Source organism: Corvus moneduloides, chromosome 2 (assembly GCF_009650955.1).
Source record: "Corvus moneduloides isolate bCorMon1 chromosome 2, bCorMon1.pri, whole genome shotgun sequence".
Lineage (NCBI taxonomy): Eukaryota > Metazoa > Chordata > Aves > Passeriformes > Corvidae > Corvus > Corvus moneduloides.
The window spans coordinates 58468027-58492358 of NC_045477.1; the positions used below are offsets into that span (position 1 = coordinate 58468027).

The following is a 24332-nucleotide window of genomic DNA, read 5'->3' on the forward strand; positions in this document are numbered from 1 at the left end:
AAACTGGGTGTCTGTAAGGACAAAGTATTGCCATTCCAAAGTACTGCACTAATGTGGTGATTTCACTCTATAAAGGGAGGGATCTGACTTTAAATGCTGATTATAGCCACAGAGTATTCACAGGATCAAGCAACAACTGAACATGCAGAAATAAAGTGGAAAATTCACACCTCAAACAATCCAACCTGAGGAACAGAGGAGCAAAGAGCTGTTCATCTCCTGCCACCTTATAATCACTTGAAGTGGCCACCCCCTTGTTCACACTATCAATTAACATTAAAATATAGAAAAACAGCCAAAACTGCTGCTGCTATTCCAGCAGGTTTAAAAACAAGCCTTATGCTAAGGATGTTTCTTAAAAGGGAAGCACATGCTTGTCTCTCCTGTCCTGGTTCCCCTTCCCTCAGCTCCTGCTGAAAGGCATGGTGTCTCTACACTTAACAGAAGTCCATCAGCAGCCAAAGGAATCCCCCTTGCTGACTTTGCACAGCAATACATCCCTTCATATCTGGGACTGGGGAGGAGGGGCAGACTCCCCTCTCAATTTCCACAGAGGCAACAAAAAGGAATAATTGTTCCTGGACGTTTACAGTATAGCAGCAGTGAATTTTACACTGCTAATAACAGGGTTCCTGTGAAGTGGGAGCCTCTAGGAAGATCCTGGAGCAAGGAGAAGCACATCACTGTCTCAAACCTGAATCATAACTTTCTTCACAGATCTGAAAGTTAACCTCCTGCAAGCATGAAACCTTACCCTCCTAAATCATTTTACTCCCTTTCTATTCTACAGGACAATTTACCAACAGAATCTGCAGTAGGAAATGCTGAAAGGAATGTTTCCTCTTCAGGAACATACTGCACTACACACTGCTCCACTTCATGTTGCCCTTCTGCCTGAAAGAAGGAAAAAAACCACACAAAAACCTCAATTGTTTTTTTCAGGCTGATAAAAATGTACCCAGTTCAGAATTTCTTCTTCTTACCAATGAATAAACCTGGAAAAAAAGAATCATATGGTGCTTAATAAGAGCCAAATGTTTTGGTCAATTTTTAGGAAATCTAAAAGCCAGAGAGATGGATCTCCACCATCCTTATGGTGCTCCTATTAGGAAATAAACAGCAGATTTTTTCCAAGCTGCAGAAGGCAGGTCCAAATCTGTCTTTTAGGTCCCCTAAGCAAGTAGCTGTGTCACAGGTACACACACCCTCCAGACACACTCAAAGACAACAGATCAAGTGGGTACAATAACTGAACCACTCCAGCAACTGCTCACGAGACAGCTTTGGCCAAAATTAAGCAGGAGTTCAAACTAGCCCAGCCCCAGCTCACTTGGTCTGAACAGGCTGGAGAGCACAGCTCAGACAGCAGAGCCAGGTGTAATGCCTGCAGGAGCTGGAGGAGAGCTCACATAATGACATTCCCAGTGCCTAATGCATATGGAAAGAATCAGGTTCTTTGTAAAAATACAGGTTCACCTTCCCTCTTTCAGCACCACACTGATGTCCAGGAAGTCTTTTCAGAGTGGTTTACTGTTCCAGACCCAAGGGCCTGGTATTAGAAACATCCAGACACGAGTATTTTCTCAGTGGTACAGGTCCTGCACACCTTTAAACTGAAGGGCCTAAATGTCTGACCTCCCAACTAGTGAGTGCTTCATGTCAAATGGTCTGAGAGTAAAACCAGCTTTTACATAGGGTTTAAAATAGGTGTTATTGTTCAAAACTCTACTAAGTCAGTCGTTTCATTTGTATTAACACAAATCTGAAGTAACAGTTTGACCAAATTTATTGTTTTCCTGATTGTATTAATTTTACATAGTACAAAGTTCTCTTATGTAAGCAATCACATTAAACTAGCATAACAGACTTTGCCTAGCAGCAAATACACCATTATCGAGATATTTTAAAGCATGTTGTTTTCAATAAGAGTTTAATTTGTACTTATGTTTCAGAGTTTGCATGTTCATAGGAAGCTTCCAGACATCTGGATTCCAGTTCAGAATTTATTTGCATACAAAAATATATTATAATGGAAAAAAGCATTAAAGTTTTCAACTATATAAAATTACAAATATATTTGCATAAAAGCAATTTTAAATTAAAATTCAAGCTATATTTTAAAGCAAAATACAGCTCTAACATTTAAGTTATCTTCTTCCATCTGCTGCAAAGTAAAAAAAAAAAAAACCAAACCCAAAACCAATGTTGCCAGTTAAATACTTGTAGGAGTTCACAAAGGTTATGTTCAGAGGGCATCTCAAGGAATGAAGTTATCAGACTAGGGCAGCAGTTCTCACTGATTGATGTCACTTATCCTTCAGAGGACATTCACGTGCAAGCACAATGCTGAAAACTCCTTTCACATACCTGAAAATACAGAAGAAAGATCATTAAGCTCTCTATTAAATAAGATTGCATGTTGTTGATGTCTCAGACACTTGCCTACACCCAGTTTCCTAGACTGCCTGACAAGCCAAATTACGTCTTCTTTTTTTTTAAATTAACGTGAATGCTGAAATGCTAGTGTGCCAAAAAGACAAGGCAAGCACTGTTCTAACAAGTGCACCAGGCTTGAAAAGGTATCTGTACAAAGTTCTGTGTAACCTCAAGCATATAAATACAACTCCTCAAAAATATGATGATAAATACCAGATGGAAGTTGGACTTCTTCCTCACTGTACAGTGACACTGTACAAATGAGACTGCAGAGATCGCTGGAGACTTGTCTAGTTGGGATAAAAAAAAAAAAAAATCACACCAAAAAAAAAGCGCAAAGCCACAAGCACAGGTGGTAGTTCCTGCCTTCATCTTTGATGTACCTTGCAAGGGAAAAATGAAACCTATATGTTATAGGCAGCCCCTTAAGAGTTAGCTGCGACATGGCTGTGCAAGATACAGCAATGGAAATATTTGGCAGTTTGGGCTTTCATTGTCCTACACGAACCTTCCAAAACTTGGATTTTTTTCAGAGGAGTGAATTAAATTTCATTGGTAAAGATGGAGTTAGCTCAAGCTTACATCCATGACACAAGACAGGAAACTAGAGAATGTATTTTAAGTATGAGAAGTGAAACCAGGATTAAGATACAAGTAAGACAGCAGGGAAGCAGGACATTTGTAAGGGCAGCTGTCTTGAATTAAGTCTACATCTTCAAGAAATACAGGGAAGGGAAAATACCTAATGAATACACAAAACTCTCAGTTCATAGTTTGAGAGGGCTTTGTTTATGCTGCTATTTAGGTCTAGTCCTACAACTTGGTGGTTTGGGCTCTATAGCCTAGTTCCACACAAAAAAAAACCCCAACCTGAAACACAAAAAAAATTGTATTATGTCCACAACAGAAGAAGAAGCAAAAGGAATAGGCAGAGTGCATGCTTGACAATAGGTGGCCAGTTTTTTGGCTTTGTTGTTTTTCTTTAAAAATCATAATGAAGAATTCATTACTGTAGCTGAAAGATACAATTTCTAGATAGTGGCAGAAAAAGTGATCTAAATTCCACTCCTGGTAAAGACAAGCACAAACAGGATTTTGACTTTTACTTTAAGTCAACAGATACAGATATCTGCTCCTTAATTCTTTCATAAAGCAGAGTCTAGAACAAAAAGATTTTCTTCACCTGTGGATACTCCTCCAGTTACTTAGCTTAATAATGAAGAAATAAATCACCAGCTTTTAAGCTGAGTATTGAGCATTTAAAAAGCTGATGTTTATTTATCAATCCACTGTCAAAGAGAGGTGAATTGCAGCTGAGTCAGAGGTGGGGACAGGGGTTAACTGAGTTCAGCCTTTGTCACACAGGCTAAACTGCATGCCTTGAACATTCAGGCAAAGATCAGAATTTAGTCTGGTTTACCTTCTTACCTATATAATGATCCACAGGACTAATAAACGAAAAGGAAGCCACATTATATAAACTTTTTCTATCTTTTCCTTCCCTCTCTCCCCATACTTTGGTTTCCAACACTCTTTATAACAAGTACCAAGTGAGACACAAGCTACTAATAAAAATCTACTTACTTGCTAATATTCTGTCAAGATCAGCAATGAAGTCCTCCAGTTCTTTTGTGTCTCCAAGCTTTGCTGTAAAATAAGGGTCAATACTGCTTAGAGATGGCATGTTTCTCTGGCTAGAAGAAGCACTAGAAACACACGACCCTCCAAATAATTTTCAGTGGTACCAAACATGCTGTGGCTTATGGTCAGCAAAGTTCAATAGGGTTGCTGCAATGTCCAAAAGCACTTAGAGAACACAGGAGACTGAACTGAAACTCCATCTTTTATAATTTTCCATTTGACAGAAGCAACACAAAGCAATATTTTATTTAGTCTCCTTAAAAAGGAGTGGTTGAAGTGAAGAATAAAAGTTACATGTCAACTACTCTGTGTCCTTGCTACTGTGGCCATCTTTCTTGTCTCATCTATTCAGATACTGCATGCATGGCCCTAATCAATCCCACCCAATGAGCTCCCGGACCTACTCAAATCTTAGCCCCATAAAATCATATCAGTATCACTGGTTTGCTGTGCTGCCAGATCCTTTGACCTTGATCCATACACTATAAATTTGGAACAAAACATCCACCTAGGTTTCCACTTCTGACAACATCACTGTTTCCATTCAGTCTAGTTTTATTGGAAGTTGCTTCCGTATCTCACTTCTGTGATCTTTTCCAAGCCTGCTCCAACTCTTTCTGTCTTCTCATCAGGAAGAGCATCTTGTCCTTTAGTGTAATTCTTTGCCAAATATTTCCTGTCAGTTTAACTGAACTCTTTTTTGCTACTTCATAGAAACTATTACTCATAATTTCTCCCTAATATCAGACTAAATTGAAAATAAAGCATTTAACTTGGGTTTTTGCGACTGGTCGCTGTGAAAAAGATATGAAAGCATGAAAGGCTATTGAGCATGCACCTGAGGAGAGTAGCTGTAAGAAAAGCACCACGTAGTACATATGTATGAGTGTTCACTTATTGATATGTCTGCTCCAGAGTTAATCCAAGTTAACCTGAATGAAGCACTATCCTGGGAAGTCAGATCAGCTGCAAGACAGAAGCCACTTTGGAACAGCATAGCTTCAAAGGAGGAAGGAATTACCAATATATGGCTTGTATCAGCAGTGCAAGGTCTGTATGGATCTGAGCAATTGTGTTAACTTAAATGGCAGCACATGGCTTCAGAGGAGTCCCTCTGCCCCTGCATTCAGGCTAAGTATTTTTGTAGAGAACTTAAGCCACTTAGTTTCTTCAGTAAAGAAGTAACACGAGTTAATAATTAATCCTTATCAGCCAGAAAACTAATTTTTTTAGCTCAGTGTTTCAAAACCAAAAGAGTTGCCAGGCCACCTGCAAAGTGCAGATATGGCATGCTATTGCCATTTATAATCAAGACAATAATACTTGGACCTGTAATGTGCTCAATAGTAATCCTTAGTTTTGTAATCATTGAAAAAAAAACCAAAACCAACCAACCAAAAAAACCCCCACAAAACAAAAAACCAACCAAACAAAAAAACCCACAAAAACAAACAAACAGAAAACCCAACCAAACAAAACAACCCAACCAACCCAAACAAAAATACAAAAAAGTCCATGCAAGCACGTGAATCTCGGCACCCAGGAAGAAGCCCATATAGTTGAGGATTAGGAAGAAACGTCAACAGTTAAAATTAAGATACCTTTACAAGGAGTTACTGAAGGGGATGGCAAGCTTGGAGTAGATGCAGTCAAAGAGTTGAGCTTTTCATCACTTAGACTGAAACTGTTTCTGTAGAGTGAATCTGCACCTGTAAAAAAGCAACATTATAAAGTAAACTTAACACCTTCTGCAAGTTTGCAATATAATTGAAACCCAAAATACAGCCTTTCCTATATGGACTTCAAAGTCTGTAGAACTCAGATTTACAGTCTTCAAAACCAGAGAAATAAATAAATAAACCCTCTATTGTTGCTCCCACTCCTACTGTTAAAAAGAAAGCAGCCCAAGGCTCAATCCTCATCCCCAGTAAGGAAAGGGTTAGCTTCCCCTGAAGTCAGTGCCATTTGAAAAATTATACAGAAATGACAATTATCCCACATCAGCTAAATTAAACCTAGAAGGACCTGCCTAATTCACAATATTCTGGGAAATTCTGTTACCTAAATTTTTCAAAAGCTACAAAAAAAACAAACATAAAACCAACCTGAATAGAGAGCTCCAGGACAAGGACAGCCCCCCAGAATAAAGAATACACGTATACCCAAAGCAATGCACCTCTTTCTCCATACATTACTCTGCTGCTTTAGGTATGGCATTTTCAATTCTCTTTTATTCTGTGACTCTCTGGAGTTCATGATGCAGTACACTGGTACACAAGATATCCTGCAGTCTTATTTTAGGTGGTCTTTTAAAGAAAGCCTTATATGCCCTGGAAAGGAACAGAAAAGGTTCCAATATCTTTTGGATGTTCTGGTAGTTTAGAGGAGGCCTTAAGCTCCAAAAGTATCAAAAAGTATCTTTACCTTGTCTTTCTTCATGTAACAAGTTGCAAAATGTACAGGGCACCCCAAGTATTATTCCTGGCTCCACTGGAAGGAGGCATTGTCATTGTGCTAGGGACACTAAAACTGCTGGTCCTGCAGTTTCAAGCCAGTGACCTGAAAACTGTAGTTCTACAAAAAGAAACCATTGTGATACAAACATGGTCTTCATTTACTTGGCACCTTGCCCAGGACATCAGAGTATGTCTTATTGTATTGAGTGGTGACTACCACTGCTTGCCATCGAGGCCAGCAATTCTGCTCCTGGCAGCACACACAGCATTTGTCCCCGGAGCCGCAGCCTGGGAGGCGGCTACGCTGCAGCACCAAGTCCATCCAAGAGAGAACTGTCCCACATCCTCGGACGTCTGTCCCATTTGCTGTGCCAGGAGAGGACTACCTTACTTAAGTTAAGCGTGTCTTGATGAATTGGCAGAAGGGGGCAGGGACACAGCTTGCCCTGCCAAGATCTGCACATCTACACCTCCCCTGAATGTTGCCAGGATGTCTCCAGACAGCAGACACTGAGACCACCCTCTTGCAGACTACTCCTTTTCCTCAAGTTCAGCCGCCTTTGGGAAGAAGGGTGCGTCTCCACACCCACCTCCTCTAGCCTGCTGTCCTTTCCAGCGCAAAAACACCTTCCACAGGAACATACAGGTACAGTCACAAGTCAGACGAGACGACTGCACCTGCAAAGCCTCTCAGATCTTTCCTCAGCCATAAAAGCTGATTTGTTTGTTCCATGCTGGCTTCCAAGCTTACATCTGTTACAATACGCACTGAAAAGGCTTGGGGCAAAAGCTTCAACCTGGAGTACTTTCCTCTTTCCCATGCATTTTGGCCCACCACTGTGCTGTGTCTTTCAGTTTGCTCTGCCATCAGCTCAGACCCTGGTCTGGCAAACACACGCTACCCACAGCGCCTCGCAAACATGACTGATGACGTGACTGCCATCTGTGACCTGGGGCTGCCACCTGGTCAGCCACCACGTGGTATTTCTTGTTTATAGAGATGGGTATGCTTCTTCAAGCTATCCCCTAATTGCAATTTCTTTATCTTTACTCTTAAGAAGTGATGTTCTCTCTAAACTTCAGCAGATCAAAACCAAGCCACTTGAAACTTCAAATACAAGAAAGACTTCATGAGTACAATGCAGCACTGAGATAATTTTAGATAGAAAAACGGGGGGAAAAGATAAGACATTTTAAAAGTAGCTCCTAAAAACAGAAGAAAAAAAAAAAGAACCTGAGGGTGAAGGAAAACTGATAGTGCTCTGCAATGATATGTCAGCAGTGCTGTACTATACCACATGAACCCTGTACATTAACTGATACTTCCTCTCCATTAAAGGCATGGCAAATTTCCTCCTGAAATCAGCTTACAGAACAATTGCCTACTAATACCACATTTCTTTCAGCCAAGATGCAAACCCCAGTGACTAAGAAACACAGAATGGAAAATTCTAGCTGTTCAGGACAAATCCCCTGCCATCACCAAAAGGCCAAGTAACTTGTAATAGCTCACGCAAACATAGCCAAGACTGTAATTCACTGAAACACTGACAGAACATACCAAAGATAAAACACTTTCCAGGCAATTTATTTGAAAGACGAGAACAAGAATTTCCAAATTAATTCATATTTTAGCTTTTACAGCTCATTGAATTAATAAAAAATACAGAGAACTATGGCTATAACTGAGTACGCTTATAATGTGAAATCTATGCTACTAGCATTCAAACAGCGAATGTAGCAAGGCTGGGAATTTATATTGCCAACCAATCCTTGTCATACACAAAATCCAAAGCTCCAGTTACTCTTATTTACAGATAGATTAAAACATTCTTTTTGTGCTTGTCAGAACAACTCAAATTGCAAAAGCTTTATTAAACCATTAAAACTGACCACAAACTATTCACGTAATTCTTTCTATATATCCATGTGAACATCCAAGCTAGCAGACACCTTTGATTCTTTTTGGTTTTTTTCTCTTCATTATCCTTCTATAAGCAGTTGAAAGCACTAACTGCTTACTTTGCAATGTATTGACACCACTTGCTTCCACAAACAATATGCTGGGAAATATTTACAACTGGGCAAAGATAAAATATGACAAAACTGTTGTTTTAAATCTCTGAATGTTTTTCTTCCAGTTTCAAAAGGTAAAATGTTTTAACATAAGTGTTATCTTCTGATGGGTTGTAATAGTTTCAGGAAAATATCAACATTTATCTTTCTCAAAGCAAAAATGTACTTAAGTTACTAACTGTGGCTTATTCATGCCACCAAGCATCAGAAATTCTAGTGCTGTAAGGAGGAATGCATTGACTCCACCAGCAAGGTCACCATAACTGCTGAAAACAATGTACTGTTAAAAAATATTTATGACATCTACCACAGAAAAATACCCTCTTTGGCAAAGCGTGGCTGTAGGGCAGGAAGCTCTGGGAAAAGAACACTTCAGTCTTTGCTCTCTACCAGCTGCCACCGCCAAGATTTGCTCATTCACCTCCAATAATGGCCCTTGGAAGAGTTCCACTGCCAGACAAATACAACATCCTCTGCAACCCAATAACCAGGGGCTGATGCCAGGGATCCCACTGATGCTGTCCTTCCTCCTCCAGCTCCTTCTCTCCCACGGCAAGTTTATAATTCATTACTTATTTTTCACTTTGCGCATTGACTCTAGTCCCCATGCTTATATATAAACTATGCCACTTCAGCTGTTTAAAAAACAACAAAACTCAAATTGCCTCTTAAAAAAAAAAAATAGCCTTAAAATCTGATACTTTTGTTAGTGAGTTGATTTACATCAGTCAAGCTACACTGCAAAATTAGGGAGTAGGAATAAATATGGGTGTATTTTACTTTGGCAAAGTAATCTGTAGTTAGTATAACTTTGCTGTTCCAGTATATGGTTAAACCACAAAATAAACCATGGCAGTACCATGTAAATATAGAAATGTCCCCACAAAATGAGAACTTGAAAGGTTCTCGGCAGTACTTGACTGAAGGAGAAAAACCTCAAACTTTTCCTTTTAAAACAGACAATGGAAAAGTTCAGCTGTCTAGCTTCTTTAATATCATGCTCTTTCTAGTACCATGACTCAAGACACAATTTTGAAGAGCACTGGAGTTGGTAAAAGTTTTACTGCAGTTTTCAGTGGGGAAAGTTTTAGGGGAAAAAAATTAAAGCACATCCCTAAAGCTGTCAGAGAGAAGCTTCACAAGTCCACTGAAGTGTCTACAAACCATGAATTTATTATAAAACAGTAACTCAACACTTAATGAGCAGACTGCACAGCTAATTCCTAACAGAACACAGCCGACTTGTTAAAAAATCAGAAAAAAAACCCTGGAAATTGTAATGTCACCAGTAGAAGTGAGAAATATTCATGGCACAAAAAGCTTGTTTCACAATACATATGTTTCAGCCCCCAAAGACAGTGTTTATTTTTATCATCATCACAGTTACACTTGGCTGCATTGTTTATTTTTGGGGGGATTTTGCCTAGCTAACAAACATCTGTTCCAATACTGACCAAAAACTGACACCTTTTCTCTACTGACACATCTAAGCATCATTATTTAAAGGATTTCAAATCACACAGCTGCACAAAAATGATCTAGGAAGCCTGAAATCCAAGCATGTTTTCTCATCATACACAAAGCCTACCTTTCCACTCCCCCCCATGGTTACAATCCACGAGGCAGTTTCCAGCTCCAACCTTCCATTTACTAATCTTCCTTTCTTATAAGCAAGAGCAATGGGTATGCTGGAGTGTAAAGAATGGGAAATCTTACAAAAAAGTACATTTCTCAGCACACTGAAATACCTGTAAGAGAAGGCTATGCACCTGAAACTTCCAATTTTTCTTCCCCTTGGACGTATCAGGAACAGAATAAAACTTTATTTCTCAGATCATTTAATAAAAGGGCATTTCTCCAGGAGAGTCTCAATTTTTTCTCATTATAAATATTGCATTGCCCTCTTGTTTGAGACAGGCCATTGGAAGTTCACAGACACAATCTACCTCCTTTTCAAGTTACAAGACTGGCATTTGCTGCAGAGACCAAAGGCTCATCTACTTCACATCCTGTTTCTCACAACAACTCATGGCAGATGCCTGTAGAAGAGCTTTAGAGTGGTGCAGCCACACACAGAGTTTCAAAGAAGCTCTACCAAGCTCTCACAATGCACATACCAGTCTCTTTCCTGAGACAGCAGTGGCATCTGCCCAAGCAGTCCTCCATCCTTCCTGCTGGGATTTTATCAAGTTATTTTTGAGTATGTGAACTTCGAATATCTGTAATACTTTAAGGCAGTATCTTTAACTGTTCATGAAAGAAGTAACACCATTTCTTTGAAAAATGCTAATTTAATTTTATTTCCTCATACTGGTGAGGTAGCAGTCACTTTCGTAATGTCACTTAGGATGTTCTGGAAGATTGTCTTGTCCCCACCCAAAACACCTCTTTTTTAGCCTGACAGTCCCAGTCTATTTAAGCATTTGGAAACTATTTTATGTCTTCAGTCATTTCTGTTGCCTTTACTTTCGTAACAGTCACACATTACAGGACTGACAATGTGAACAGGTTTTTCAGGGTGAGTGCTGCAGTACTAACAGTGGCTGGTGCTTCACCTCTGGATAGCCTAGGCATTAGCACAAGCACATGGGGACATCCACAGCCACATCCATGTGACCACAAGTGCTGGCACTACACCAAGGACTGATGTTAACAGATCCTGCTCAACCCCTGCACCTACTTGATTTTAAAATCATAAAATTTAGAGTTCTAGATGCCCACAGGATTTCTTTGTTGTTTTCAAAAGCCATGAGGCATTGCTCAGAAATTATTTACCTCTAAAAAATAACTACAAAGGAACACTGTAGGCTGTATGAGCACAACAATTGAATTGATGCATTTATTTTGCAACGCTTTTAAGAGAGAGAGAATGCTTTTTAAGGGAGAGGCTGGAAGCCGAACCTGTCTCAAGAAAACATGGAGCTACAAGCATCAAACATTTCTGAGAGAACAACAACAGATTATGATGTAGCTTTTCAGTGTTATTGTAACTTTGGCCCGAGAAACACCAAAGTACTTCCCTTCTCAGCCTCTCATAAAGTCCAACTTCCCATTCATTATCCTAAGCCTAAACTTGGAAGACTGTCCTGACACTGCCATATACCGTACTAGCACAATGCACTGACTGCGCATGCAATTGACACAGGCAAGCCTGCGCTCTTCTTTGCAAGCTTATTCCAACACCAGAAGACAATGCTATCTGTAAGTTCATTAATACAGCTGCATCTACATTAGTGGCTTCTGCCAGCACAGCACTCTCTAGCACAAATCCTATTTTATCACAGCCAGCATATGCTGTGAATAGCAGAGATTTATAAAGTATTCCTCAACTTTGAAGTTCCAGCACAATTAATAACCTAAAAAACAAAGCTGCTAGGCATCGATTTGTTTGAATACATCAGGTTGAAACGTAAGTGGTACTCACTCACAGTCCAGCAGAATGTTGGAGTAACTCAGCAGTTGCATCATGATTTCCAGCACTGACCCAATCAGCTGTGGTGGTTAATGTAATACTCGTGGGCCGAGATCATCACACACATCTGCACACACAAGCCTCTCTGCTACTGCAAGGTCTAGAGTCCATTGTGCTATGTTCAGTGCTTAACCACAGCCAAGCCAGACCTCGTCCAAAGATCATTTAATCAAATGACAGGACAAGATGTGGGAGAACAAAGTACTAGTGTAGTCATTTTCCACAGTAGTGTCTTCAAAATCCTACTGTTTCTCAAGAGCCAGAAATATGTAATACAAGAATTTAAAGTAGTATTTTTGGAGCTAGGGTGAAATTTTAAGATAAAAGAATATTTTCAGGATTAACAGCATTGAGAAAGATCTTTTGTAAATTTTTCTGTTAAATTAAATGGGCTCACCCTCATGGCAGAAACCCCAGGGGAGGAAAAGGCTTTCCTTGCCCTACTAAACAGGATTTTTCAAGTATGACCACTCGACATTTGTTAGTAGCTTCTCATGAAACTGAATTTAAGGCTGATTCAGGGCACTGAAACAAACAGTTGCAACAGTTTAAAATGTTTCCTCCTCTTACAGTTCCATCTGACTGGAAAGATATCATGGCAGGAGAGGCCAAAAGATACATATGCCTAACCTTCAACCACACCACATCAGTTAGGAGGACTAGATTAAACAACAACCAACAGATAGCACTAAAACACAATAGTCTGCACTGTTCTGTTACACACATGATAAAGTGTATTTGCAACAGCCTTGGCACTGGATAACAAGATTTTGCAAAGATGTAAAGAGTCTTCATGAACACGATGATCCTTCAAACTCTCTGCAGAGTTTTTACAGATTCACGTTATCAGAACTTGCTCTTTCAGCCCAGTTACTCCTTGATTCTGCAGTGGTATTTTAACCTAAGCTTTACCACAGAAGAGCAAGGTCATGAATTCAGCACTACACTGGCTAACACTAATATTACAGAAATCAAAGGGAAAATAAACCTGGGGGAAAATAAATACTTGAGTTTGAACAGAAAGAACCTGGGTAAGTAGGCAACTCCCTGCATTTATTCTTAAAATAGATGTAGGGAGTGTAGCTGGATTACATCAGACACTAGAGCCTGTTTTATAAAAGGAGCTCTTCATAAATCCACAATTCCTCTCCTACTCTAACTTCAAAATAAAAAGTTGACTACACTGAATGACTCCTTTAAGAAGTGTTTCACCAGGCCTTACCTGAGCCATGAGCAGAGCTGGCTGTTTTTGTTTCCCTTCCCTTACACATATCCTCATAGACTCTGGTGCACCCTCCTGGTCCCATATATGCCAGTGCCCAGGAGACAGTGATTCTGATTTCTCCAGAGCCACCTTTCACATGATGCATCACCAAGGGAGGAACTCAGGCATGGGATGGGATATGAAAACTTGACAAGTTCCTTATACAAGATCTTTGAGGACTTTGTATGGAGCCTTCAAACCCTGTCTATCCTACTAACCCACTACTGTCTTCAACCTAAATCAGTGTGGATTTGCCACACAGATTTTTATTTTCCAGATCTTCCTGAAGATGTGATCTGCCTGTTTACATAAGCATGCTGTTTTCTCACCAGGCCTTCTGCCCTGCCAGAGAACACTGTATCTTCCTCCCAAGATCCATCTTGTCAATTCTAACAGCAATTTTAAGCAGTTTTCAAGATTTAAGTTTTTTGAACCACAGCAGATAGCTATCTGTAGTTACTTAGCATTTCTCCATACAAGAAGAATAAGTTCTTAATACTGGGTTGGGGTTTTGATCATTTTCTCACCAGTAGATTATTTCACTGTATCATTACAAGTGTCTCAACTGTGAGACACAATAAGTGTCTCACAATGAGTGAGAGGTTAACATATCACAACAATGAAGACTGCACAAGAAATAGTAACACTAGGGCTGCCAGCTTGACTCAGTAAAGGCAGATTTCACCTCACACACCCTCAGCCATCTGAAAGACAAGTGTCCAGACCAAGTGTCCATCCGAAACACAAGTGTCACACATTTCTAAATCTTCCTTGGAGATGGAGAGATACTTAGAAGAAGTACTACACTCTACATTATGAAACAGAAAAATAGCATCTTGATCCATGTACTTCCACTGACTACAGAAAAAAACCGAAAGGCAGTGCTAGCCAAGGTATCCAAGTTCAGGGCAGGTAAAACAATACTTGTCAACCAAATGAAGCATATCCATGATGATGAAATAAAGGGCTCTGATAATCTGAGGAAGCTATGCTCTCACAGCTCAAGTACTAAGGAGATAGTATTAGTGTTTTAGCACTAAGTCAACAGAACTGCACCCTTGAGTCCCTGAACTGATAAAGAGGCAGAACAGAAATTAGAGAAGTAGTCTTATTACAAATGGCTGCAAAACAGGTGATTTTCACTAAGCTTCCCATATAGTTAGGAAATTAACAAAAAAAAAACCAACATGCAACCAACACAACAAAACCAAACCAAAAACCCAAACCAACAAAACTGGTTATAGTTTGCTTTTAGCAGAACTTACTTCTGAGAAAGTAACCTACTGCTCCCAAAGAGAATGGCAGTTTCCAGCCTCACTGTATGGAAGAGGAAAGATGTTTTCTCTCCCTGATTAGTAAAGCCAGTAGGACGGGTTGAATTTTTTCCCAAGTTAACTAGAAAAAAAAATTAGTTCCAATTCTATGTTTTCTTGCTCCAAGCAGCTTTCCACCCTTCCTGTTCCATGTTCTGCACACACCATTCATATACATCTAGTGTACTTGGGCACAAGGTAGCTTAAAATTAGCACCTCGGAAACAGTGATAACACTGTCCTCCATCCAGATGGAGGGATGGATAGATAACCATTCTTATAACGGGTAATGTAGACGAGTTTCCACCAGTTGTGGAAAGCATATTTTGGCTCACTCTCTCTATACATATAATTCTGGTTACCGAGACACAGCGGATGGCCCCTGTGAACCCAAAAGAGATCTTTTACTGCAGATGCCGGGACGTCCCGGTGTCCCGCAGCCGGCTGACAGCCCGACCTTCTCCCAAAGAGAGCTTTTTCAGCTTCCCTAAAACACCAGAACTCCCCTGTTCAAGAGAGTACCAGTGAGTAAAACCAGCGGGGCCAGACTCCGTATCTCTGCGACTTCTAACCCAGAACGTAAACGAAAACGCACTGCTTTTATAGAAACAGGCGCGTTCCCCCTCCCGGGTCCCTGCCTCTCTCAAAGAGGGCTACGTGCTGGTTTAACACCCGCTCTGGAGCGTCGCTTCCCGGCCGCCCCGCGCCCCGGGGCCGGCACGGCCGGACCGACAGACACTCACTCTCGGAGTCGCTGAGGCCGCTGCCGTCGCTGACGCTGGCGCTGCTCCTCCGCTTCATGCGCTCCAGGTGCTCGCCGTAGAAGAAGCGGCGCCGGCCGGCGGGGCAGGAGAACTCCGCCAGCACCGCGTCGAACTCGCCCAGCGCCTCCGCCAGGCCCCCGCCGCCGTCCTCCCCCGGCGCTGCCGGGCGGCGGCAGCGGTGTCAGGACCGGACCGGACCTGCCCGACCCGACCCTCACCCCGCCCGCCCCCCGCGCCCCCACCCCGGCGGAGGGAAAGGAAGGGAAGGGAAGGGAAGGAAAGGGGTCCCGCCTGCCCCCTCAGCCCGCCGCTCCCACCTTGCCCCGCAGGGCGCTGGGCTGGAGGAGACTTCATGGCGGAGGCGGGCGGAGATGCCCAGCGCCGCTGCCGCCTCCCGCCGCCAGCGTGAAAGCCCGGCCCGCCGCCGCCCCTCTTATAGCGCGGCGGGGCCGGGGGCCGGGCCGGGGCGGGCCGGGGGCGGCCCCCGGGCGGTGCAGGTGCGCCGGGCCGGGTGTCCCCGAGGCCGCAGTCCCGCCAGCAACGCCGCCGCCAGCGGGAAGCGTCGCCCGTCGCCCTCCGCCCGCCACCGGGATCGCGGCGCCTTCGGGGTGATCGCGCTGCGCTTGCCCCAGCACCGGGTGCGTGCCGGGCTGCTGCGGAGGGAGGATACAGCGGGCGTCAGAGCCGGCTGCAAGGAGGGACTGTCGCGGGAACACAGGACTGGGTCAGCCTTACCCAGCCCCATGACTGCCAGCAGCACGAGGGCACACAGCAGCCAGCAGGACGAGGAGGCAGCAGCTCGCTTGCAGTGAGCCTGTGGTCTCGCATGCAACTGCCCTGCTGCTCGGCCACCCCCGGGATCCCCTTCCTTCCCCATCCCCATGGCATTGTGCTGGCATCTGTCTGTAATTATTGCCCTTCTCCGTACATTGGTGAGCAACAGACACGGCCATGGGGGCAGCTGGGCCAGTTAATTCCAGAGGATGACCCGAGGAGAAGAGCGGGTGGCAGGGGACATGCAGGGAATACTCAGGCACAGGGAGTCACGGCCCCAGATACATCAGCCAGGGTGTTCTCCAGTGGAGTGCTTTCCTTGTTCTTAGAAGGAAGATTCTAGCACTTGTCCTGTAGTCAGCTCAACCTGATGTTTATACATGCCATAGCTGCGGAGTGCTGCTCTTGTGCTGTCTCTTGCATGTTTTAAATGTAAGGTGTCTGAGCAGCTAAAATACCTGTTAAATACTCATTGGGGAAGGCTGTGTCATATTTCGTTACTGCCAGAAATACTGAAAACAGACATCAGGTGCTATTCCATGAGAATGCGTCAGGATCTATGATTACATTTGTGTGCTGATGAAAATATTTAGAATTAGAAGAGTCAGGGAGAAGTAAGAAAAAACATCTGTGAAACTTTTCAACATTTTCAGACATGCTGTCATTGCTCCTGCAAGATACAAAATGAGAAAAACAATATTCTAGACAATAAACCAGATTTGTTCACCTCTCCTCACTGGCTGATATGGAGGCATTTATTTATTTTTGCAGTGAATCAAAAGAAGTTCTCATGGCGAAGTTCAATTGTTATTTATTCTGTGGCTTCCTCGTCTCTGTGGTCTTCCTCTGTTTTACTTTCTGCTAATAAAAGCATCTACAAACAATCCTTTTTAAAGACAATAGCGACACAGATGGAAAGCGAGGTTAGAAAGTAGGGGACAAGGAGGTACAAGGGCATGACGTCAATAGCACGAGCAGGATGAAAGATAATGGATGCGAGGCAGAAAGAAGAACTGTCAAGGATGTGACTAGGCACAGCTCACAGCCCAAAAAGACAAGGACCTGGCCCTGCCGCTGATGTCAAATCTCTTTTGCTCGATCAGCCCTACCTGTATCACACCCATCCCCACCGAGCACTGGTGTTTCATCTATAGCACAGCCTGGCTTAGGGGCAAAAGGTGTTTGAGGTTAGGCTTGAACCTGTCCATTTTCTGAGGACACGCAAAATAACCAAAGGCTAAAAGTTCTCCTATGCCCTTCCTGTCATTTCTTGTAAAAATGGTCAAGCAATCCCACAGCCTTTTGGGATGGAGTATGAGGTCATGTAACAAAGAAAGAGCACAAAGGGGGATGAAGCTGTACAAGAAGGCTTGAGTTGCTTGGGGCCTTGCTGCCACAAAAAGGGGAATGGCATGCCTACTTCTCTCTTTTTGTGCTCCTGGCCTAGACCTTCTGCATGTCTTTTGAGCAGGTTTTTCTCATCTTCTGCTGAGCCAATTCAACACATTAGAACAGCAGCAAATTAATTCAGCAAGAAAGTGAGTGATTTTCTGTTGAACTGAGTAGAATGGGCTCAGCTCAGGGAGCTAAAAAAAGGAGGGTATGGATAGGTAGGGGAAAAAACTTCTTCCCTGTAGTAATATAAGAACTTATCCCTGGCATTATCTTTAAATTATTATTTTACACCCAAATTTACCATTTTCAGAACAATTTCTAGGCACGATAAAGAAATTATTCCATAAACCTCCCTTCTTTACAGCCATGTGTTTGGGAAATCTTCTTTGCTTAAGACAACTTGGGCTTAAAACGACTTAGTTGTGTTTACTGCTCCACAGACTAATCTCTTAACATTTCTTTCGGTAAATGCTCATGCTTTCTCCTAAGCAGCCTTGATTCTGCTGAATGCAACCGAGACAGCTGGCCAGTTTCAATTTTCCACATAAACCATTAGCTTATACCAGAGGAAACAAAGATTGGCTTTTATGCTTATTGGTTCTATGTCATGGACCATGTAGCCATGCACATCCATAAATATTCTTGAAAGGCCCCTGCATGCTCCAGCTGAACTGGCTGCACTTTTGCCACAGATGCCAATAGGAGCAGCCCACATCTGGCAAAACGAAGAAGTCACTTTTAAGTGCAGTGTCCTGAAATGCTGCAGGCTGACACGCCTGGCTGCTCATGTTTATTGGGAGAAACATCTAACACAACTCCTAATGTAAACCTCAGCTACTGAATCCCTCCCATTTTCTAGGCAGCCGTCCAAGCTGTATTTAAAGTCAATTTCTTCTTGACCATTCGACATAGTGTCTCCAGCTCCTTCTCAGCTGGTGATGCAATGTTTACAGTGGTTTCCTACTGCATTTTTAACCTCACAAACTTGTGAGCCACATAGCTATTTAAATCAGCAAATCCTGCCTGTAAATACGCTTAGGGAAAGGCTTTTAAAACAGGCACTTTGATATAGCCAAGCTGCAGGGCTCACGAAGGACTAGTTTTCTAAACAAAACATGGAGTAATATGGGACACAACATGCTGTGCTGCTACACCAAAGAGACTCCTAGGAGGGGTTTACAAAGGTATTGGTACTGCAGGTTGAATAATCTAGTTGTTTCCAAAGCATGGCCCAGAGATGCCTACAGATCCATGAATGACTTCTGAGGCATTCATATAAAACGGGGAAAAAAGCAGAATAAAAAATTTACTGGAAATAAGTTAAAAATCACAGCACATGTGCAGCATGTACACAGAAACTAAAACTGCAGAAGGGGGAATTTGTAAATCTGAAATAGCTGAAAAGTTTTTGTCTAATGAATCTTTTCACCTTTCTTTTCATCTTTCATCACCCTTCTTTTCATCTTTCTTTTTGAAGATCAAGAATAACCCAAAATATCGATTGTGTTGAATAAGTACCATGTTCCCATAGCTAAAAACAGATGTTTTGTGAAACCTACACCTGTCTTCCCATTAGTATTGATACTAGACAAAAGCCATAGTCCCAGATCCCTGCCCATGGAAGCAGCCTGGAGTTTTCAATATTTAATTTCCACAAGTCTTTTAATATTTATTAGTCTGTGAAAATAATAATTCTTTACATAAGTAACAATACCAAGTTGTTAAAGTAGATAATTTAAAACCTGTGAATGACAAACAACAGCCCATCATTGCCAAACTTGTAGCTGAAAGAAGCAAGGCAACCCAAAATTAAGACAGATGTCAAAGAGAAAAATGGAAACTGCCAGAGGATGAAAAGCACAGGTGCCAGCCAGGCTGACACATAGGGAAACCCAACTTCTTGGGCTTCAGAGTAGGAATAGACCAAACATCATCACCAGCATAACTTGTCTCCCTATGCAGCACATCACAACCCTGCCCTCGGGATGCTTGTTTGAAGGAGGCAGTGGTTGACACTCCAGCCTATTTTATCCTTCACACTGCAGTGGAATTGCCTATGTCAGTTAATTGCTAAACTTGTTTTGTAATGAGGAGAGCTGCCTAATTAAACCTTGTCAGAGATGAGCCATGCATTTTGCATAAGCTGCCTAACTACCATCCAAAGTGTTTTGCTACGTTTGCTGCCAGCTGGGCTAAATAAAGCCCTATGATCTGTAGCTCAATCCACACCACCAGTGGGAAGAGTGAGTGACTTACAGCGATATATTAATCTTGAAAGATTGTCAAATAAAAAATCTTTTGCCAAAGGTCTTTCGCAGGACTTTACTTCCTTTTCTCCCAATATGTTCTGTAGACCTTGAACTGAAACCTGGAGTTACTACAGACTGATGCATTTCCTTTTGATTCTCTCTCTGCCGTTCACTGATGTGCAGTGGATGCAAACTCATGCACCTGCTCACAGCCGCTCACAGCTGTGGCCTTGTGAGCAAACCATACACCTTCCTGCTGAATTCTGCCAAAAGCTGCACTCACTTCCTCTGGCCCATTATCCTTCCAAATTTTCTGCTTGTCAAATTAACCTCCTAAATGTGAACACGATATAGCCTGTGTCTCTTCCTCTGCCTTTCAGTAACCAGAGACAGAATCTCTTGGAGTTCTGAATGGATGTCTTTAAATAAGTTAATGACACCGAAACATATTTATGTCAGGTTGGATTTAATCCGTATTGTTGCAGCTGGATTAAAAGTCATTTAAACTGATAAAGTGGAATTGTAACCTATATTGACATCACTGGAATGTTGAGTGTTGAGCTTCTGTCCACAGTGAAGAGATATGCAAAACCAGTCCAGACTTTGAATGTTCTGTTCAAGGGACTTTGGCTGAGCACTGCATGGGAAAGGGAGAGAAGTTCAGGTAAGGAGAGGGACGGGAGTGAGTAAATAAGAGATAAACAAGATTCAAAATAACTGCTTGATGCCATTTTGAGAGAAAATTAAAGGATTAGTGTCTCTTAATGAAAAATATGTTCATAGTACCAATTTGACTTGGGACCATAGCAATTTTGTCTCCAGTTGTCTTTTGGTGTTTTCAGTTTCTAAGCATTTTTCTTGTGCATGAGCTGACTTCTTTCAGAGTAAACTGAACTGGAAGACCAACCCAAGTGTACCCCAACTCTACAAGAGACATGAAGGTCCCAACCAAATTCTTCAACCTGAAAACATGAACTTTTTTCTTCTGTTCTCAGGAAAGTACTCCCTGAATGCATGCTGTTCTTCACATTAGTGTAACTTAAACCTAAATTTTAGCAGTTTGGGTCAAAAGAGACAATTGCTGACAACCTAATTCCTGGTCACATTTGCAGAAACACCTTTTATATCGAGCTGCATGACAAGACCTTTTCCTCTTTTCCCCATTGGTCACCAGTTTTTTCCAATGATGCCTGTATTTGTTTAGCTAGTACAAAACATCAGCCACATCCTGAAAATAGAATGTGTAGGAGCAAAGCAAACTGAACGGATTGCATTACAAAATTAGAGTTACAAGAGTGACTGGGCTGTAATAGATATTACAGAGCATGTACTGACTGTAAAGTATATAGGTAGTAAATAACACAGCAGTGGCAATGGAGAGAGGCAAGAAACTCCTTTTCAGAGCAAGATCACTTAAGATGTAGGAGAAACTAACCAAAACACTGCTTGAAAGCTGTCCTAGTGTTTCTGGATCTCAGTGCAAGGATATGAGTGTTGTCTGGTTGTCTTTCCCCTGCAGTGCAAAGGAGCAACCAGAGAACAAGCAGAGAGAAGTGGACTAAAAGCCAGGAAAATCTAAGCAAAGGGACCACGGCAGTAAGCCAGGAGGGAGAGAGAGCCTGGAGTTTGGAGTGCTGTGTGGCAATTAGAGGTGGAGAAATTGCCTCTATTCTGGATGTGTTTTCAGGAAAACAAGGCTGTGCACATATCCTTTGCATGGGGAGATTGCACACGAGACTCTGCACAAGGCTGAGTGGAGGAGAGAGTTTGTTCTTCCATTAAGTCCTCCCTCAGCAGATGTCATCCAAAAGAGTCCAGTAGCTGTAAATATCAGTTCTAAACGGTAATGTGAAAAAAAAAAGGAAAAAGCATAGTTATGAATGCAATGTAAGAAATATATTTCCTGTGTTAGTTAGGTTGTGGGCTTCAGTTCAGGGCAAGCCACTATTTCTACCTCTACCTGATATTGCTGCCACCATACCAGGGTCCATGTATATTAATGTGCTGGACCAGGAACTGGAGATGCTGAATGCTTTACTTTTCTGCCAGTTTTGCTTCAAAACCTTTCATGACTACCACTCCATCAAGAAACTTGTACTACTTCAAATGAAAATGAAAAACAGTTGGTGTTTTCCACTTATTTTGGCTCTGAATTGTTGATAAATTGAGGAGTTCAGATTGCTGGATGCTTCAGAAAAAAAAGGTAATTTTGTCCAAAGGAGAAGGAATGTTCACTCAACAGGGGGCAATTACAAGAAAAAAAATGGGAATTTAAGGCTTGAGAGGCTTGTATTTCATGAAAAACATCTGACACACAAACCACATTGGAAGGAAATTTAAAGTCTTGTGAAGCAAAACATATAAGGGAACTCTTATGTATTAAAACAGTAAGATATCTTTTCTAATTTGTCTCCTCCATTAGTAAAATAAAAGGTAGCGAATTTTTCTGGTAGATATATTTCACACCAAAGCTATTTGCTGTGACTAAAAATTACACATTTTGTATTTTTTATATTGTATTTCACACACACACATACACAGAGCCTATTTGGCTCAGTCATCTGGTACTTCCTATCCAACACTGGTCGCAGACTCTGGCTTTCCAGAGCCTTAAATCTGGCCAGGAAATAAGATATTCTAAATAGATGTAATTAATAACTACAATGATAATAAAAAATACTTGTGGCCAAAATACCAAAAGATATGGCCAAAAAGATACTGACCAACATCTACAGGAATAAAAATGTTTCTTGCCCAAGAATTCTAATTAGATTTTCCTGGCAACACTGAATACCCTCTGGGTTTTGTGGTGATTTTTTGGTTTGTTTTTAAAAGTGTACATGGGTTTCCATTTTGTTGTTTCTACTTGTCCTTGTGTTACTAAACCAATATTTTGGTTTTTCCATGGTGTATTACACCAGTTGCAAGGAAACTTAGGCCAGTATAGCCACAAGAACAGGGGAAGTCAGGAATGGCAGAGGGTGCTGGGTGTTGTTCCCATCCATCCCACTGAAGCAAGCTACCAAAACAGACTGAAAAAAATCAAGCCTTTCTCTCCCTCCCATGCTCTGCTGGCTGTAAGGCAGTAGGAGGCAAAGGGAGAAGCCAAAACTGCTTGTTTGCTGAAGGCATGTGGCTGCAGAGGTTAGAACGGAAGAGGAGCTCTTCAATTATTTGTGTTGCAGTGGTGCCAATCATAGACCAGGACCCCATTGAGTCAGTCACCATACAAATGTGGAACAAAAGCAGTAATTCTTGAGCTTTGGTTGGCCAGTAATCCAACCTGCTTTAAGGCATGGGGATTTGCATGTTTATGGTTGGGAAATAACCATGTTTGAGTCCATTGGAGCCTCTCCTGTTATGAGTGCGCAGGGGATTGTGTAGATGGGAAGAAAAGCATCAGTGTTACAGCCAGTGACCATGTACTGCATCCAGCCCTTTCCTCTGAGTGAGGCAACTGCACTTCACTTCAGGAATAATTATTGAGCCCTGGGTCTTTTCCCCATTTTTCTCAGCTTCAAATAATTTTTGTGACAAGCCATAGCAGCGTCCTGTTTTCGTCACAAATGAAAGTAAACCATGCTCTAATTCTCCCAGCCAGAGGGAGGATCTGTGACAGCAACTTCTTCCATATGCTCATTTTCTATTTTCAACTCTTATTTCATAAATAACAGGCTTTCAGAATTGCTCACTCCAGACTGCCCAGCTTTACTAGCTGCATGTCTACATCAGAGGACTTGCATCCAAAACTAGAGTCAGAGTACTAACACAAGAGGGAGGCAGTTTAAAAAAATAAAAGAACATGAAATACCACTGAAAAACACAGGCTTGCCACTGTAGACACTTAAAAAACACAGCTCTGCACATCCAGATTTATCCTGCCATGGCACTGAAAAACATTTGTATTATGCCATTGTATCCAGGGTTACTTGGGCCATAGGTCTTCCTGAAAGCACACTTCAAGGAGTACACAGCTACTCAACACTTACACAGCAGGGTGCCAGGCTTGGCACTTGACACAGATGTGAGTTTCCTGTTTTTAGAGCAAGGTTACAAGCCCTCAGTGAGTCGGAGGAGACAACAGAGGAAAAGAGGTAGTCACCAGAGACAGAAATAGCTTATGTTATTTGGAGGATTTCTGCAGCCAATTTATATCATGGTAGGCCACGTACCTGGTCAGACCAGCACGGCCACTGCCTACTGTGGTCCTCACTCCTCAGGAATGCCAGGGCTTCTGTCACCATGGTCAGTGCTCATCAGAGGGTGCCTAATAATAAAGAGCCAAATGCAGAGACAACTTTCTTCTGATCTTCTATCTTTCTTCTGAGTTATTTGTTGCTTCCAGTTCCAATGTCCCTCTCCCCTCTCCAGCCCTGGCTCCTCAGAGATGGCCAGGATTGTAAGAGATTGCCTGTGAAACATGGTAGGAAGAGCCACGCATGGTCATAGCAAACCTAGAAGGATCACAATTTCTTCCAGAAAAAAACATACTT

General features: G+C 42.0%; 1 protein-coding gene across 1 annotated transcript; it reads right to left on the reverse strand.

Moving 5' to 3' along the window:
* Positions 1-1763: 1763 nt before the first annotated feature.
* On the reverse strand, positions 1764-15932 carry RGCC (regulator of cell cycle). Its single transcript, XM_032099831.1, has 5 exons — positions 15739-15932; positions 15401-15580; positions 5679-5786; positions 4021-4083; positions 1764-2367 (listed from the first exon to the last, which is right to left on the reverse strand). The coding sequence occupies exons 1-5, from the start codon at positions 15773-15775 to the stop codon at positions 2360-2362; spliced, it is 396 nt and encodes a 131-aa protein (XP_031955722.1). The 5' UTR covers positions 15776-15932; the 3' UTR covers positions 1764-2359.
* Positions 15933-24332: the final 8400 nt, after the last annotated feature.

What these genes read in the sequence shown, in the direction of transcription:
- RGCC (XM_032099831.1), bottom strand. Translation starts at nt 15,775, where the DNA reads ATGAAGTCTCCTCCAGCCCAGCGCCCTGCGGGGCAAG. An exon ending in CGGCCTCAGCGACTCCGAGA is followed by an intron (nt 5,787 to 15,400) that starts GTGAGTGTCTGT and finishes GCTTTTTTACAG; the next exon opens with GTGCAGATTCACTCTACAGA. An exon ending in TTCAGTAACTCCTTGTAAAG is followed by an intron (nt 4,084 to 5,678) that starts GTATCTTAATTT and finishes CTTATTTTACAG; the next exon opens with CAAAGCTTGGAGACACAAAA.